Source organism: Acomys minous (genome assembly GCF_964271855.1).
Source record: "Acomys minous genome assembly, chromosome: 1".
In the NCBI taxonomy this organism is placed as follows: Eukaryota; Metazoa; Chordata; class Mammalia; order Rodentia; family Muridae; genus Acomys; species Acomys minous.
The window spans coordinates 29552544-29571071 of NC_140483.1; the positions used below are offsets into that span (position 1 = coordinate 29552544).

An 18528-nucleotide genomic window follows, 5' to 3' on the forward strand; every position below is an offset into this window, starting at 1 on the left:
AGGCTTAGGACCTGGTTGAATGTGGTTCCAAAATTCCTTCCTATAGCCCAGGATGCAATCTGCAGATCAAATCTGCGCTGTCTCAGCTAGCGTGTGTGCTTTTGTTCTTCTGTTCTCGTCTGTTCTCCTGGCTGACTTTGTTGAAATGAACATAGGTGAATTTCTTCCTCATTCTTTTTTTTTTAAATAAGGGTTTTCAAGGCAGGGTTTCTGTGTAACAGCCCTGGCTATCCTGGACTCACTTTTGTAGACCAGGCTGGCCTTGAACTCATAGCAATCTGCCTGCTTCTGCTGGGATTAAAGGTATGTGCCACCACACCCGGCTCTTCCTCATTCTTAAAAACAATAAGAGTGCTTGCTTATGCCTTCTTCATGCCATTTATCCTTATAATTCAAAAGAAAAAAAACCAAATCTCTAGCTTTTACTTTCCTAAACTTGTGAACTTGAAGACTTACCCTACTTGGGTTTCCAACTCTTAATGACTTTAGTCATTTTGTTTGTCGTGATCCTGGTAGTACACTCTGGAAATGTTAACTTAATAAAGTGATCTTAAGTGAAGCCATGTAACCCCATGGGGGAAATTAAGGGTGTTAAACATAGCTGGCGGTGTATCAGGCTCTAGCTGAAGTACAAAGGCAGCCTCAGAGAGGAATGGCTCCAGGAGAAAGCAAGAAGCACAGGTGCCCAACCACAGGAAGGATTTTCCCAGAGGAAAATGAACCTCTGTTAGTCAGTGCACTGGTCCACAGAGAGTGAGGAGAATCCCTTCTCTTGCCTCTCAATCCCTTTGCCCTTTGCAGCTAGTCTTTCCCATGAGTGACACTCCTAAAACGAAGGGAACTGGAAGCCAGGAAACGTAGTTTATTGAAATCCATCTCCATGCAGGCACAAAGCAAGGGAGAGAAGGATAGGAAATGCATCCACCACGAGGCTACCACGAGGTCAGCTGACAAAGTTACTGTGTGGAACACTGTCCTTCTGGCATCAGAGGAGCCGTGACCGCCTGCAAGGGACAGCCAAGAGCAGGCTGCATTGATGTTCGCTCGTGGGAGGAGGGAGTCAGGAGGACCATTAGCTCCAAGCCAGCGATTTCAGCCATTCATGCCTGTGCCTTCTCATGAGCAGTAGTAGCTAATGCTGCCCCAGATGCCCATGGCTTTGGGGAGAGCCAGAGAATACAGAGAAAGTGGAAAGGTAGGTGATGACAGAGGAATCCATCTATGGAGCTGTGGTTCTGGAAGTCTCTGTCTCTGCAGAGGTGAAACTTTCAATGATGTCATTGTTTAGGGGCCCATCCATGCTTCTGTAAGTAACCTGCACTAACACTAAGCCCAATAGACTCATTGGTTCATGGTGCTGGGCCTGGGTGAGTCCTTCCTTTGGTTGCTCCCTGATGCCATATCTGGGATGATGCATGGACATTTGTTTATGTTTTCCCAGAAAAGTTCACCTAATAGTTACTATGCTTACTTAACTTTTGGGAAGTATTCTATCCTGTCTTCCCCCCACCCCCTACACACACACCAAAGATTTCCTTTCCTTTGAAATCCATAATGCCATGTCCTACTTTCTTTTAACAGTTTATAAAGAGAAAATAATCCTGCTAGAGACAGTTGGCTTTGCTGAAAGTGAAGAAATCAGGGGACCGAGACAATGGTCCCCCTACCCCCAAGAACTCAGAATCTGGCATTTTTTGGCCAGGCCCCCATTTACTTTTGACATCCTTGCAATCTTCCTTTTAGATTTATTATCTCTCTAGGGAACAGTATTCATCCGTGGAGCTCTTATTCTCACATAACACAAAATTCCAAACTATCATTCCAGATCCAAATTATTGGCAAAGGGTTCAAGCCTCCCTGCCTGCCCCCAAACGAAAGCACAGCCCTGCGTCTTTTTATACTTACCCTCTTACTTCTCTTACAGTTCCTATATTCTACTCACCCCTCCTTGATGGGAGCCAGGTCAGGGATTTTATTTTTCTGCTTTGCGAGGGTATAATCTGTTTTCCTCACTGACGTATCACAAGTGGCTGCATCAATATCTGGCACGTAAGAGACAGGCAGTAAATCTTTATTGAGTAACGACTGAATCGCTTCCAGTGAGGTCAGATGACTCTTCTCTCCTCACGCAGGACCGTCCTTAATTTCTGCACCTCTTGCATCATCTCGTCTGTCTGTCCCAGTGTGTGCTTTGGAGACGCATCTCACATCATGTCCTCTCAGCTCTCTCAGCTACTATTCAACAGACACAATCTACTTATTATCCACACAGTTGTTAATCTTCTTCGAGTTTCTGCTTCCTCTGTGCCATCTGTCAGATTTATGTGGATATGATGTTTTATCTCCTCCGACAGACAGTACCACCAAAGAGTCACCAAAGGCTGACTCTTTCATTTACAGCCTTCACCCACATCTGTAGAGAGCCTGGAAAGCGCTTCGTTGAACCCAAGCAGATAAGTGTAGAGATATATCCTAGACATAGGTATTAGTCCCTCAGCTTTTTAGAACTGTACGTGACCAATGTATCCTGATGGTCCCCGTCAGGAAAGGATGTGCTGCATCTTCAGCGCTGGAGTTCTGTAGTATTGGCAGAGGGTATAACTGAATTGTCTATGTCAGGGGACCTCAGTGGGATATACAGGCTTTGCAGCTGGATGAAGCCTCAATTAAGGCCGAGCCGTCTAGATACTCAACACTGAGGTGTCACATACACCTACCTGAATCCTAAAATCTACATGACCTGAGATTAGTACACTCAACTATACTGATGAAGTCATGTTACTCTGCCTCTACATTCTTGTGGAGACTGATTTTTATAGACAAACAAACAAAAAGATCAAGAATAAGCACAGAACTGTAACACAAGTTTCTAGCTAATTTATACATCTTAAAGGTCAACATGGAGACAATGAAAGGCTCTTTGTAACAATTCAGCTGGACCTGGTTTGAACGCATTTACCATGCCCCATGAGCTCACTATCAGCAGCCACATCCAGGTTGGCTTCAGCACTGCGGGTCTGGCGGCCTCCTTCGTCCCTGCCCTGACATATGGTGAGGATCACGCTCCCACTTCTCTCTTTATGTTCTGCTCTTGGCCTCTGAGCCGCCTGAGGAAACTGTAAAGACTAGAACACACACGTAGCTTACGGAACCTCTCTATGCAAATTACTTCCTTTGACTTCTGCAGTATTGCAATCTCTCATTTCATTCAGCTCGCAGCATGCCCAGGAAAACTATCAATTTACAATTAAGAAAACTAGATTTATAAAGATATGGTGGCCAGCTGTTTGCCAAACCATCTCATTCTTCCCCTTGACAGGCAGCTAGTGTGCTTTCTGTCCTCTATTAAATCTGTGCCGTGTGACTGGATTTGACTAGAAGATTCTAAACAACAGTAAAACCTCCTATGATTCAAGATCCATATTTTTTTCTGTTTTAGGAATTAGTGAACATTGTGGTGGTTTGGATAAAAATGGTTCCCACAGTCCCATAGAGAATGCCACTATTAGGAGATGTGGCCTTGTTGGAAGACATGTGTCACTGGGGGTGGGGGGTGGGGCAGTGGCACTTTGAGGGTTCAGAAGTTCAAACCAGGCCTAGTGGTGGCTAAATGTCTCCCTTCTGGCTGTCCTGAATCCAACTGTAGAACTCTCAGCTACCTCTCCAGTAAGTACCATGTTTGTCTGTGTGACATCATGCTTTCTGCCACGATGACAATGGACTAAACTTCTCAGCTATAAGCTGGCCCCAATTACATATTTACCTTTGTAAGAACTGTTGTGGTTATGGTGTCTCCTCACAGCAATAGAAAGAAACTCTTACTAAGATGAACATGGTACCTTGAGGTCACAAATTTCTACCGCTTTGGATACTGCAGCAACTTACGAATTTATTTGCTTTCTCTAGACCTTGTCACTCATAGCATGTGATATAGACAGGACAATTCAACAACATAAACACACAGTCAAAAGGCTGAGTTGTCTCTACTAGTTGTACGGTTTCATTTAGTTGTGAGAAGCACTTTAACTCTTTGTGGTCCTGCTGACTTAAACATCCCCCCCCCCCCCCGCCCAGGAACACAACTGCTCTTTATCTGAATAAAGCAGTCATTTCTGAAAGGTTAGACTGGCTCAGCACTGCCACAAATGTTATCTAACACCTTCATTTCCCAGGAGAAAGCAAATACTTAGATGTAGATAACAGATTTTTCCAGACTCCAAACAAGATAGGTTCCAGAACATTCCTGATTGCATCTGAGTTGTACTGGATATATATACAAAATTCTTTTACCCTAATTTTTTCCAAAAGTAAGATTTTTCATTTTCTTCACAAAATTTTCTAGAAATTGATATCTAAAAAGTTCCAGAAAAATCATCAATAATCTGATTATATTAGAGTATATACATAAAGAATGGAGGCATTAAGGGTTATACTGCTTTAGTAAAATGTTGGTTGTAGCTTCTCCTACAAAGTCCATAACTTTACAAGTTATATACCCACAGTTTGGTTGTCTTTCCTTCATCAAAACAGCTGCTCGTTGCAACATATGCAGGCCATTACAGAAAACCAAACACAATTAAAATGCAGTTGTGGAGCCCAATTCTAGCTGGTATATCTATAAAACAGCATCTGTACCCAAGGTTTAGTGATCGTTTTGGGAAGATTTTTGTAAAAGCCAGAAGATCAGGAAGTTTTCTGTGAGATTGTATCTCCTAAGAATGCCAGAAGCTAAGCTCTAATTAAAGTCTCACCAACATGGCTGCACAAATGTGACTAAAAACAAGGATGAGAGCATCAGGTTCACTAAAGTGGCCGGGGGAGAACACTGCAAGGCCTTGACATTACACAGAAACTACAGGATGCTGAGAACAGGAGACCTAGTCCTTCCCAGGGAAGAGTGCACTGATTAGCTATCCAATAACAGATGGTCAGCCCTGAAAACATACCTACAAGTAACATTATATACAGACTGAGAAAGTTGTGCTTACGTATTTAGTATACACACAACACCAACAACAATAACAATTAAAATAAAAGAGCCATGAATTTGAAAGAGAGCAAGGAGGCATATATCACAGGGTTTAGAGGGAGAAAAGGAAAGGGAGAAATGATAGTATAATCTCAATGAGTAAAAGGAATAATTATTGAAAAGAACAGAAATGTTACAAAATAATTTGAGATGAAATCAACTGAAACCAGAACCATTCGTGGGATATAACACATAAAAATTAAATAGATTATTGGCCAAAGAGTTTTGATCTTGCCTTCTGGAAAAGTAGCAATGTGTAATTATGTTGAGTAGATCAGGGCGTATAATTCTAGCACATACTCTTTCTGGTGTCAGAATCTGTCCCAGACCACTTGACAAAGCTACTGACCAAGGCTCTCATGTGAATGAGCCCCAAGCGTGCTGTGTGCAGCCTGGCCAAGGCAATGTGGTGACCACTTTCTGAATGATCAGCAGAATTTCTCCATGCAAGGCCCCCTTTTATGGTCAGATAACTCCACAATTAGACTTGAGCAACATGAAAGGAAAAAAGGGCAAAGCGTGAGAGTCCAGGGAGGCTTCCCAAAAAATTTGTGAGAAGAGAACTCATTCCACGGTGCTCACGGCCCAGCAGCCAGTACCTACCAAGCCCTGGCACCCTATTTCCTTTCTCTGGATTTATGGCAAACTAAAAAAGAGAAAACAAAAAGCTAGCATTAGATCACACAGTATAATGTGCCATCCTGTGTTTGCTCCTCACACAAAAAATAATATAATTACTAAAAGAAATTCCAGGGACACATATATAAGGATATAATTTAAAGTATTTACTTAGCCTTGGAAGGTTGCTCTTATTCCTCACAATATCAACCAGAATTTCCACCAAAATATGTAATATGATGCCATTTGAGTCAAATGTGATTCTTCTTGCATGATCTATAATTAGTGACCGAACAGTACTTGAATATTGTTAGTATTTTTACTTAATTTATAACATAATTTAGCATGGCACTGACTTTGGCCAGTCACTAAGATGTGCAACTTTCTCTCATTTATCGGTTTAAACAGTGTCTTGAGAGGCACATGTCACTTTTCTTCATAAATTAAGCTTTCTGTTCAATAGTTTGTAACTTGTAGCTGGCAGCTCTTAACTTGGGCACCCATGAGTCAACTTAGACTCAGAGTCAGTAACTGCTCAGTGCTCTAGAAACTGTCTTTATTCTGTAAATTGAAAGGCTTAAAAATCCACCTCACAGTAGGAAATAAAGTAGCTTGTCTCTGTCTGCTTGACCCTTATGAAATATAAACACACTCAGAAAGAAGTAAGTGAGGGATGTTTCACACTTTTTCTTTGTTTTCAGAATAAACACAAAGTGAAATCCATGCATACCTTTCTCCTTTCCTCAACATAAACGATTTCAAAATCCTGAATTAAAAAACAGCAGGTTTAATAACTTAGTATATTAATAACTTAGTATATTTTGTGGATGCACCCTTTATACAAATCCTAGATAAAATACAGAAAATTTTCACTTAAAGTTACAACAGGAAGTAGGCAATCCTCAGGTTCCAGAATCAAAGGATAATAAGTGGAGAGAGAAAAATGGTGGCTATGTACAAATGGAATATGTCTTTCATTAAAATAAAGACATACTTTCCCTTGGGCTTGAACAAGCAAATGATGACTTTGGATCAGAGAAGCAGGGAATTAGCACAAAGACATAGAGATTCAACACCTTGCAGATTTGTATCTTTAATTAAAGGGTAGAAAAGAAGAAAATTAAATTCCTAATATGTAAAAAACATGGCAAGGAAGCTTATACACCATTATGGGCTTTGAGCAGCCATTAAAGATATCTCACCTGTTGCATCCTCACCAGCATTATGTGGGAAAAGAGAAACAGTTATTTACTGTTGTTAAGAGTGCAAAATGGTGTAGTCACCATGCAAATCAGCGTGGAAATCCCTCAAACCACCAGCAGTAAATCTCCTTGGTTGTCTCCAGACAACAACTCCTTGGTACGCACCCAAAGGCCTCTATCCTACTATGTAGGCACTTGTGTATCTGATGAGCTCATTGCTAATCTAGTCATGAAGTCAAGATAGCTAAGCAATAGAATCAGCCCAGATGTCCATACGCTGATGAATGGATAATGAATATATATATATATATATGTATATATATATATATATATATAAAATTGAATTTTACTCAATTGTTTTTCTAAAAACTGAAAAATTTAAATTTACAGGTAAATGGGTGAACTAGAAGCATGGCTTCCGCCAACTGCAGGGAACCAGGGACTGAGTCCTTCATGTCCCCTAAAGAAAAAGAAAACGAGGTGTCAATAAGTAGGACAGCCATCTATCACACTGGCAAAATATTCATATGTGGAATATGTAAATGTCAAATGTATATTTAAAAGATAAACAGAGAAGAAGAAAAGAAAGGTACAAAACTAACCCACAAGAAAAATCCCAAATGGCTACGGAACATGAAAAATAAAAAGCTCAAAATTGATTGGAATCGGAGAAAGGCTAATTATGAATTAATAGACAGCTTCCAGGACACCGTTAGAGTATCAAAAATTCCTCAGGATCGCAGTGCATAACTGTGGACTTTTCTCTGGTCCACATGCTTTTGGGGGCAATTGAACCATTGATTAAAGGTGAAATGTCAAAATTCCTGGGCAAGTGTTTACACATAATGCAAGAGGGAGGGGTGATTTTTTGCTCATTTGAAGTGTCAGTAAAGGTAACACACCTTCATTATTCTGATTATAGAAATGTGAGCTATTTATACAATGCAATGGTGTCTTGCAGACAAAATAAACCAGTTAGATTAACTGCAACGTATGTAAAACTCACATGGTGAAAACTCAAGAACATGGTATAGACATTTACACAGACTGCTTTTATTGTTGTAGTTTTTTTTTTCCAAGAGAAGGTTTCTCTGTGTAGCCCTGGCTCTCCTGGACTTGCTTTGTAGACCACGTTGGCCTCAAACTCACAGAGATCTGTCTGCCTCTGCCTCTCAAGTGTTGGGATTAAAGGCATGTGATTTTTAAATCACGGGGACATCCATAATCCGTGCATGCATTCTAAACTGACAGGAATGGTAGGCGATACACGAAAAATAATGGTCATCCTTAGGAAAGAAACAAGAAGGATAGAAGAATTTTATAATAATGTGAACTGGTTTACCTCTTAAAAGAAAAAGAAGTCTAAGAAAAGCATGGCACTGTTAACAACTATTTTGAGATGTTGGTGTACAGATGAATGCAGTATTTTCTGAAGCAAACCTTCTTGCCACCCAACGGTCTACAATGAATCAGTCTCTTGACTCTCCTAGCAGCACTCGTACCAGTCCTGGTGGAACTGACTTCCCCCACACTGTCTCAAAGAGAGATGGGTAGTTGTATTACTCAGCTTCTCTGCTCCCACAGCACTCAGACCTGCCCCATCTACCCTAGTGTTTCATAGTCAGGCTGTGGGAGGCTCTTTCACTTCTTCTGTAAAAGTCTCCCCCAATACAAACAGTTCAGACAGCGTGGTCCTAATGCTGGGACCATCGCCATGGTTTTCTGCCTGTGTTACTTGAACAGATACCTTAGATTCCTTGCCTGAAAATAAAAGTGCACCATTAACCAAGTAATCGAGGCAATTAAATGAAGTAAGATATATATATATATATATATATATATATACATATATATATATATATATATATATAAATAAAGAGGTTTGAGATAACCCTCTCTCTACCCTCCCCCATAACTTTTTCCTAATAGTAATCTTTGTTTTAGGATGCTATAGGGTAAGTAGAGTTATTATGTCAGTAAACACACACAGCAACTTGGCACTGCTACGCTCTTGCTCCAGACAACTAGAAGTTTGCTCCTTATCTTTCTGGATTTTCCTATTTTGAATATTTCTTATAAAGAATTCAAATATTTTGTAAAATGAGATGGCTAGCTTCTTTCACTTAGCAACATGCTTTCAAGAATTGTCAATGCTGTCTCATGCATCAGTACTACATTATATTTACTGATGAATAATATTCTGTTTTATGTATGCAGCTACCACATTTTGTTTAGTCATTTATCAGGGGATGAACACCTGAGATGCTTCTAGTCTTTGGCTATTATGAGTCACACTGCTATATGCATTCACATGCAAGTTTCTCTCTCTCTCTCTCTCTCTCTCTCTCTCTCTCTCTCTCTCTATATATATATATATATATATATATATATATATATATATATTCAAAATATCTAAATCAAGTTGTGATTCCTTTTAACTAGAACACTGTTTTCCAAAGTGTTGCTCCACTTTATCTCCCTGCCAGCAGCCTATGAGGGTTCTAATATTCCTTCTCCTCCCCCACCATTGTCAATTGTTTTTATTATTGTAGCTGTTATCTTAGTGGGTTGAAAGTGTTATTTCATTGCATCTTTACAATGTTCACTTTGTCAAGGTCAGTTTTTATTTTCTAATTAATGCCATTACAAATAAACTGAAGAATTTAATTATTATCCCAAGCTTTTTAATTTATCTTTATATTTTATAATGGAAATTTTAAATGATAACATTAGAACATTTAAGTGTTATGTAAAAGCCACCAACAATCTCAATTCATACATAGTATCTTATTATTGGAGGTGCTCAATGTGGCAGAAGAAATAAACACACATAAACTAGCAATTCGGGGCACTTCTTCAACACAGTAACCACCTTTACAACAAAATAACAATATGACTAACATTATTTTTTGACTTGAATATTTTATTATACTATATATCTCTCATTTTTAATGGTGAAAATGGAATTCTTGCTTTAAAAGAACATAAAAAGTAAAGAATATATGTCTTTAATATTTCTATTAATAATTAATTAGAGATTCTAGCCAAAGAAATTAGACAAATAAAACATAGGCCAATCCAAAAAAGACATACAGATACTTTTTTTTGCAAATGACAATTTTATACACACATAGTCTTGAGGAATTAATGAAAAACTAATAAGAGCTAAGAACTAAGAAATAACTGGGCAAATTTGGAAGATAGAAGATTGATATACACAAAAAAAATCACACAAATTTCTACATAGCAGCAATAAGCTAGATGAAAATAAGATTAAGAAAACAACTGAATTTACAGTAGCTTGAAAAATAATTAAGTGTTCAAATTTAACAAAGTAAAAAGGTAAGACTTTACTGCACACCAACAGCACACTACTCCAACATCTGCAGCTTATTCTGTGCATTCTTACTTGAATCCTGCATTCCTGTGAGGGCAATGATCTGCTCTTCAGACCATACTACACACTGATTAGTTTAGAAGAAAGCTCCTGACTCATGATGGATTTAAATTGCTTGCCAATGGTAGATCAGCAGAATCTTTGGAGATAGTTGACTTGTGTAGCAATAACAGAACAATAAAGATGACAACGTGAGCCAAGACTCTCCATGGATATGAGACCCAGAGCCACCCTGCAATTTATAAGCTATCTGCCATATTGATAGACTCTGTGTTCCTCAACCAAGAGTCAGGATAATATTCATGGGGTGGTTTCATAAAAGTCAGCCACAAATAAAATAAACTGGGCGTTAATAAAACCAATTAAGACATCTTTGATATGGTTGATTTTGGTGGAAACAAAAAAATTCAGAGCCAGCAACTCCAACAGACTTCCTGTGCTCAGGTTCAGGGCATACCAGTCAGAAGAATGGAGACCACCTGCCACACCACAGGCCAAGCTCGTCAGCAGAAGCCCCCAACTTGCACAGAGACTCCCTACTGGATCAGAGGTCACGCTGGCTGTTACAAAGACCAGAAGGCCAAAGAGGAAACAGAAACCAAGGAATAAAACACCAATTCAACAAAGACCAATTCAACTCAGAAAACAATATCTAGACCTATACATCCCAATCCAAGATGCCTAAACACCAGTGTAACAACAAAATCAACAAGAGCCAGGGCAATATGGTACCACGAAAGGCCAGCTATCCTATGACATGACCTAAATATTTCACTGTAGCTGAAGCAGAAGAAAACAACCTTAAAAACAACTTTATGAAGATGGCAGAGGTCCTTAAAGAGGGAGTAAATTTTTTTCTTAAGGAAATCAAGGAAAAGAAAAACAAAAATTGGAGGAAATCAATAAATCCCTTAACTAATGCTAAGAAAGCCAAGAAAAACAAACAAGCAAGTGAAGAAAGCTGTTTGAGACTTGACAATGGAATTAGAAGCAATGAAGAAAACACAAACTGAGGGAAATCTGGACATTGAAAATGCAAGCACTATCAATAGAATACAGGAGATGGAAGAGAGAATCTTAGGCATTGAAGATCATGATTACAGGAAATGGGCTCATCAGTCAAAGGAAATGTTAAATATTTAACCCAAAATACTCAGGAAATCAGAACAACATGAAAGACCAAACCTAAGTAGATGAAGGAGAAGAATCACAGCTCAAATACTCAGAAAATATATTTAACAAAATCATAGAAGAAAAAAAATCTCTAACCCAAAAAAGGACATGCCTATAAAGGTACAACAATCTTACAGAACACCAAATAGATTGGACTAGAAAATAAAGTCCCTTGCTACATAATAATCCAAGCACTAAACATACAGAATAAACAAAGAATATGAAAAATCAGCAACGCAAAAAAGCCAAGTAATATATAAAGGCAGACTTTTTAGAATTACACCAGATTTCTCAGCAAAGACTTCAAAAGCCAGAAGGGTCTGAACAGATGTCTTATAGAATCTAACAGACCATGAATGCCAGCTCAGAGTACTATATACAGTAAAATGTTTAATCACCATAGATGAATAAAACAAGATATTTTACAACAAAGTCAAATATAAAAAAATATCTAATCACAAATCCAGCCCTACAGAAAATACTAGAAGGAAAACTGCAATCCAAGGATGTTAAGTACTTCCATGAAAACACAGGGAATAAATAATCTCTCATCAACAAAATCCAAAGAAAGTAAACACACGCACACACACACACACACACACACACACACACACACACACACACACACACTAGCACTACCATCAACCTCCCCTCCCCCAACACAAAATAACAGGAATTAACAATCACTCACTGATCATTAATATTTCTCAGTATCAATGGACTCAAATCTCCAATAAAAAGACACTGGCTAACAAAATGGCTATGAAAACATAAGAAACATACCTCAACATCAAATTGACTCAAGAAGCAAGCTGGTCTAACTATTCCAGTATCTAACAAGATAGACTTCAAACAAAATTTAATCAAAAGAGATAGTGAAGGATATTTCATACTCATTAAAGGAAAAGTTCACTAAGATGATGTCTCAAATTTTAACATCTATTCCCAAAACGCAAGTGCACCCACATTTGTGAAAGAAACACTACTAAAGCTTAAATCACACATTGAACATCACACATTAATAGTGGGCAACTTGGACACCCCACTCTCACCAATGAAAATGTTATCCAGCTAAAAGCAAACAGAGAAATAGTGGAATTAACAGACTTTATGAATCAAATGGACCTAAACGGTACCTATAGAACATTTCACCCAAACACAAAAGAATATACCTTCTCAGCACCTCACAGAACATTCTCAAAAATTGACCACATACTCAGTCACAAAATAAGCCTTAACAGATACAAGGAAATTGAAATAACCCTCTGTATTTTATCAAACCAACATGGATTAAAGAAAATATCATCATCAACAACAGAAACAACAGAAAGCCTACAAACTCATGGAAACTGAACAAATCTATACACAATGACTACTGGGTCAAGGCAGAAGTAAAGAAGAAATTAAAAACTTCCTGAAATTCAATGAAGATGAATGCACAACATACTCAAACTTATGGGACACAATGAAAGCGGTGCTAAGAGGAAAGTTCATGGCACCAAGTGCTTTCACAAAAAAAAATGTAGTGATCTGATACTAGGACTTAATAGCACATCTGAAAGCTCTAGAACAAAAAGAAGCAAACACACCCAAGAGGAGTAGACAGTGGGAGACAGTCAAACTGAGAGCTGAAATGAGTAAAATAGAAACAAAGAGAACAATACAAAGAATCAACGCATCAAAAAGTTGGTTCTTTGAGAAAATCAACAAGACTGAGAAACCTTTATTCAAGCTAACTAAAATCCACAGAGAGAATATCCAAATTAAAATCAGAAATGAAAAGGATCGCAGAACAACAGACACCAAGGAATCATTAATAGGTCATATTTCAAAAACCTGTACTCCACAAAATTGGGAAATCTTAAAGAAACGACAATTTCCTCTATAGATATCACTCACCAAAGTTAAATCATGACCAGATAATTTAAATAGACCTATAACCCCTAAGGAAATAGAAGCAGTCATTAAAAATCTCTGAATCAGGGACATGTGGTTTTACCACAAAATTCTACTAGTGTTTAAAAGAAGATTAATACCAACACTCCTCAAACTATTCCACAAAATAGGAAATAAGGAGCATTGCCAAATTCATTTTATAAGCCTAGTCATTCTGATAACCAAACCACACAAAGACTCAACAAAGAGAATTACAGACCAATTTTCCTCACGAATTGATGCAAAAGTACTCAATAAAATGCTTGTAAATCAAATCCAAGAACACATCAACAACATCATTCATGAAGATCAAGTAAGCCTCATCCTAGAGATGCAGGGATGGCTCATACAAAAATCTGTCAATGTAATCTACCCAATAAACAAATTGAAAGAGAAAAACACATATCACTGCATTAGATGCAGGAAAAACCTTTGACAAGATTCAAAACTGCTTTATGATAAAAGTCTTGTGAGATTAGCAATGCAAAAGACATACCTAAACATAATAAAGGCAAATTACAGCAAACCTATAGCCAACATCAAATCAAATGCAAAGAAACTCAAAGCAATCCCACTACAATCAGGCACAAGAAATCTGTCTAATCTCCCTATATCTATTCAATATGGTACTTGAAGTCCTAGCTATAGCAATTAGACAACTAAAGAAGATCAGGGGGATACAAACTGGAAAGGAAAAGGGAAAGTATCACTATTTGTAGATTATATGATAATATAAATAAGTGACGCCAAAAGTTCTATCAGGGAATTACTACACCTGATAAGTATCTTCAGCCAAGTGGCAGTGTACAAGACTAACTGAAAAAAAAAAAAGCAATCAGTATACCTACTATATACAAATTACAGACTGAAAAAGAAACCAGGGAACAGCACCCTTCCCAATAGCCACAGATAATATAAAATATCTTGATGTAACTCTAACCTAGTAAATGAAAGAGTAGCAGCATAAAAACTTCACATCTCTGAAGGAGGAAATTGAAGAAAATATCAGAAAATGGAAAGATTTCCCATGCTCATGGGTCGTCAAGATTAACATAGTAAAAATGGCTATCCTACCAAAAGCAATATACAGACTCAACGCAATCCCCATAAAAAATTCCAGCATAATTCTTTACAGACCTCGAAAGAACAATACTCAGCTTCATATGGAAAAGGAACCAGGATAGCTAAAACAATCCTGTACAATAAAAGAACTTCTGGATTCATCACCATCCCTGATCTTAAGCCCTACTACAGAGCAATAGTAATAAAAACTGCATGGTAGTGGCATAGAAATCAGCAGGTTAATCAACAGAATCGAATCGAAGACCCAAAAATAAACTCATACACCCACAGACACTTGATTTTTTTACAAAGATGCCAGATCCATACAATGGAAAAATGAAGGATCTTCAACAAATTATGCTGGTGTAACTGGATGTCTATACCAAATGGCTGCATGTCTATCACCCTGCACAAAACACAAATCCAAGTGGATCAAAGACTTCAACATAAAACCAGATACACTATTAGAAAAGAAAATGAGGAATAGCCTTGAATACATTGGCACAGGAGACAACTTCCTGAACAGAACACCAACAGCTCAGGCACTAAGATCAATAATTAATAAATGGGACCTCCTGAAACTGAAAAGATTCTGCAGGGCAAAGATCACAGTCAATAGGACAAAATGACAGTCTACAGATTGGGAAAAGACCTCCATCAACCCTCCATCTGACAGAGGACTAATATCCAAAATATATAAAGAACTCAAGAAACTAGACGTCGACAAACTAAATAATCCAATTTTTAAAATAGGGTACAGTTCTAAACGGAATTCTCAACAAAGGAATCTCAAATGGCCAAGGAATACTTAAAATTTCAACATTCTTAGTTATGAGGGAAATGCAAATCAAAATGATTTTGAGATTTCATCTTATACCTGTCAGAATGGCTAAGATCAAAACCAGAAGTGACATCTCATGATGGTAAGGATGTGGAGCAAGGGGGACACTCCATCGCTGGTGGGAGTGCAAACTTGTGCAGCTACTTTGTAAGTCAATATAACAATTCCTCAGAAAAATGGGAATCAATCTACCTCGAGACCCAGCTATACCACTCCTGGCATATACCCAAAGGATCTTCCATCCTATAACCAGGACACTCCATCAGTTATAGCCATAGCTTCTTTATTTTATAATAGCCAGAAATTGGAAACAGGCTAGATGCCCCTCAACAGAAGAATAAATAAGGAAAGTGTGGTACATTTACACACTGGAGTATTACTTGGCTGTCAAAAGCAATGACATTGTGACATTTTCAGGCACATGGACAGAACTAGAAAACAATTATCCCGATTGAGGTACTCCATAACCCAGATAGATAAACATGGTATGTGCTCACAAGTGGATATTAGTCATAAAGTAAAGGATAGCCATGCTATAATTCACAGACCCAGAGAGGCTAAGTTACAAGGAGGGCTTAAGGGGGAAACAAGGATCTTTCTGAGATGGGGAAATAGAATAGATGTCGCAGGTAGGGGAGAGATAGGGAGAAAATACTGAAATTGAGGAGGCATTTCAAGGCAATGCAAGGTGGAAGCCCCGTGCACTGGAAACGCCATGGAACCTACAAAAGCAATCCTAGCAAAGACCCTAGCGATGGAGGACATGGAGCCAGAACCAGCCATTTTCTGTAGCCAGGCATGGGATCTGGGACACCAACCAGCCACAAAACCCATGGCCTATAGTTTTTTCCCTGCCTGCAGACCGTTCTAGAAGCGAAGCCTAGCGGAATGGTTATCTAATACGCCGGAGAGACTTCTCCCAGCAACTGAGGGAGCAGATACAGAGTCCCACAGCCAAATATTAGGCAGAGCTCAGACAGTGCTGCAGAGGATGGGGAGGAAGGATCGGAAGAACCCGAGGGCTTGGGGACACACTAGGAGAACAGAATCAACTGACAGGGACTCATGGGGGCTCACAGAGATTAGGGAGCCTATAGGGGTCTAACCCAAGTCCTCTGCATATATTATTGCTGACTATCTTGGTGTTCTTGTGGGAATCTTAACAATAGGAGTGGGGGCTGTCCCTGAGTCTTTTGCTTGCTTGTGGGACTCTTCCTCTTACTGGGTTGCTGCATCCAGACTTGATTTGATGGCATGTGCCTGGTAGCATTGTAGCTTGTTATGCTATATTTGGTTAATGTCCTTGGGAGGCCTGCTCTTTTCTGAGTGGAGGCAGATCTGAGGAAAGGGGAGGGGAGGGGAGGGGAGGGGAGAGGGGAGGGGAGGGAAGGAAAACTGCTTTCAGGATGTAATATATGAGAGAAGAATAAAAATTACAGCCAGAAAAAAAAATCACAGGCAGATAAAGACATCAAGTAGTCTACTGCTCATCAAATAAATGTATCATTGTTTCACATGCATTCAGATGACCCACAAAATAACAAAATAAAAACCAAATTGTAGGGATTTAGATCCCCGGGTGGTTCATTTCTCTGTTTAATTCTCTGTAGCAACACTGGGATCATACACTATACATCTTCTTTCAAGCTAGGAAGGAAATCAAATTTACCATGCTTTCACAGACTTTCATTTTATAGTAGATAAAGTTATCGCCAAAATCTTTATAAATAAAACCTTAATCAAGTTAATCTTGCCAAAAGGAAGTTGAATAGATAATGTTTAGTATCCCTGAAGCTATTGAAATAAAAGGAAGACCCCTCCAAACTACACCCTAGAGTTAAGATTTAACATTTCCCAAATTCTATAGCCTTTGACCTCATGTCTTGAAACACGAGAATGTTATATGTTCATTTCTTTATGTTACACAATGCTAGTCTATCCTTACTTTCTTGTCAAAACCTCTATTAATTAATAATTTCCAGTTATAATCACGCTGATTTAGTAAATTTGTCATAAAGTAGTATATTTTCTTTAATGGTTCTTTTCTTGTCTTTGTGTGTGTGAGTGATAATTTATCCAAAGGTAAAATAAAGTGGCCATGCTGAAGACCAGCTGTATTTATAGCACACAGATGTATCTGGCTGAACTGAAGTGCTCCTTCCTCCCTCAACAATCCTGTTGAACTGGCTGGTCTTTACTTGATCCTATGCTCGCACAGAAGCTTGAGTCCAGCTGCCGAGGTCAGCTACAGGTATTTAGACCTTAACTTGATATGTACCAAGCACAAGACCTTGTGAAGACTAGGACCTTCAAACCTGTGGTCAGCAAGAGAGTTGGGAGTTAGGTTAGCTGCTTCAAGGCTACAGATTCAGCACACTGTGAGGAGGAGGGGAGCTAAGGCTGTCCAAGGTTGTGTGGCAAGGTTCTAATGTGCTCACTAACTTGGGCAAGGCACTGATGTTCCTTTCATAAAATGATAATAAACTGAAGGAAGGTTGAGAGCTGTATCCACGCACTCAGGAGAAAGGGGCAAGAGCATCAGGTGTTCAAGGCCAGCCTCAGATACAGAATTCTAGGCAAGCTTAGGCTACAGAAAACTCTCTCTTAACTAAATAAGTAAAATAAATCAGGCAGGCAGGCAGAATGGCATATACCTGCAATTCAATCCCAACTCTAGGAAAGAGAGGCAAGAGAATTGCTAAGAATTGGAGGTCAGCCAAGACAACAAACAAACAAATAAACAGGGAGGAGGGGACCACTTATTTTTAAAGATTCCAATAATGATTAAATGACATCATTTCAGTGTGTTTAACTTATACATAGCATAAGTACATTAATTAAATAATGGATACTTTTATTCTTCTGGATTAGAAGCAGAAGAAATGGAAGAGCAAGAATAAATGGGAAAAAAGTGGAATTATCAAGGATGAAGAAGAAATAACTGGAAAGGAAGAGTTGCTGTAGAGTTTCCCCTGTGGGACTGAGCAGTGTCCTCCTGCCTCAGCCTTTCCTGCAACATCCAGGAACACAAAGACTGTGAGAGAAGGTGCAAGGTAAAAGCCAGGGTTTTTAGCTTGGAGACAAGGTCAAAGGAGACAAAAAATGCAAAGAAGAACACAGTTGAATACAAAGACAGTGAAAGTAAAGTTAGCCTCCAGCTGTCCGTATTAATCAAAAACCACATAGAACAGGTCACTTTAGGTCTGTACAGTTTTGACATTTAAGTTTTGGAATTTATTTAGATTTATGAGTCAGAAGAATTATGAAAAAA

General features: G+C 38.7%; 1 protein-coding gene across 1 annotated transcript in view; it reads right to left on the bottom strand.

Moving 5' to 3' along the window:
• Positions 1–18528, bottom strand: part of LOC311597475 (uncharacterized protein) — a gene marked incomplete at its 3' end in the record, with an annotated part of 321153 nt that overhangs the window by 149574 nt on the left and 153051 nt on the right. The window contains exon 4 of the mRNA XM_084781709.1: positions 7238–7309. Within this exon, the coding sequence (XP_084637835.1) occupies positions 7238–7309 (72 nt within the window). The remainder of the gene's footprint in view (positions 1–7237; positions 7310–18528) is intronic.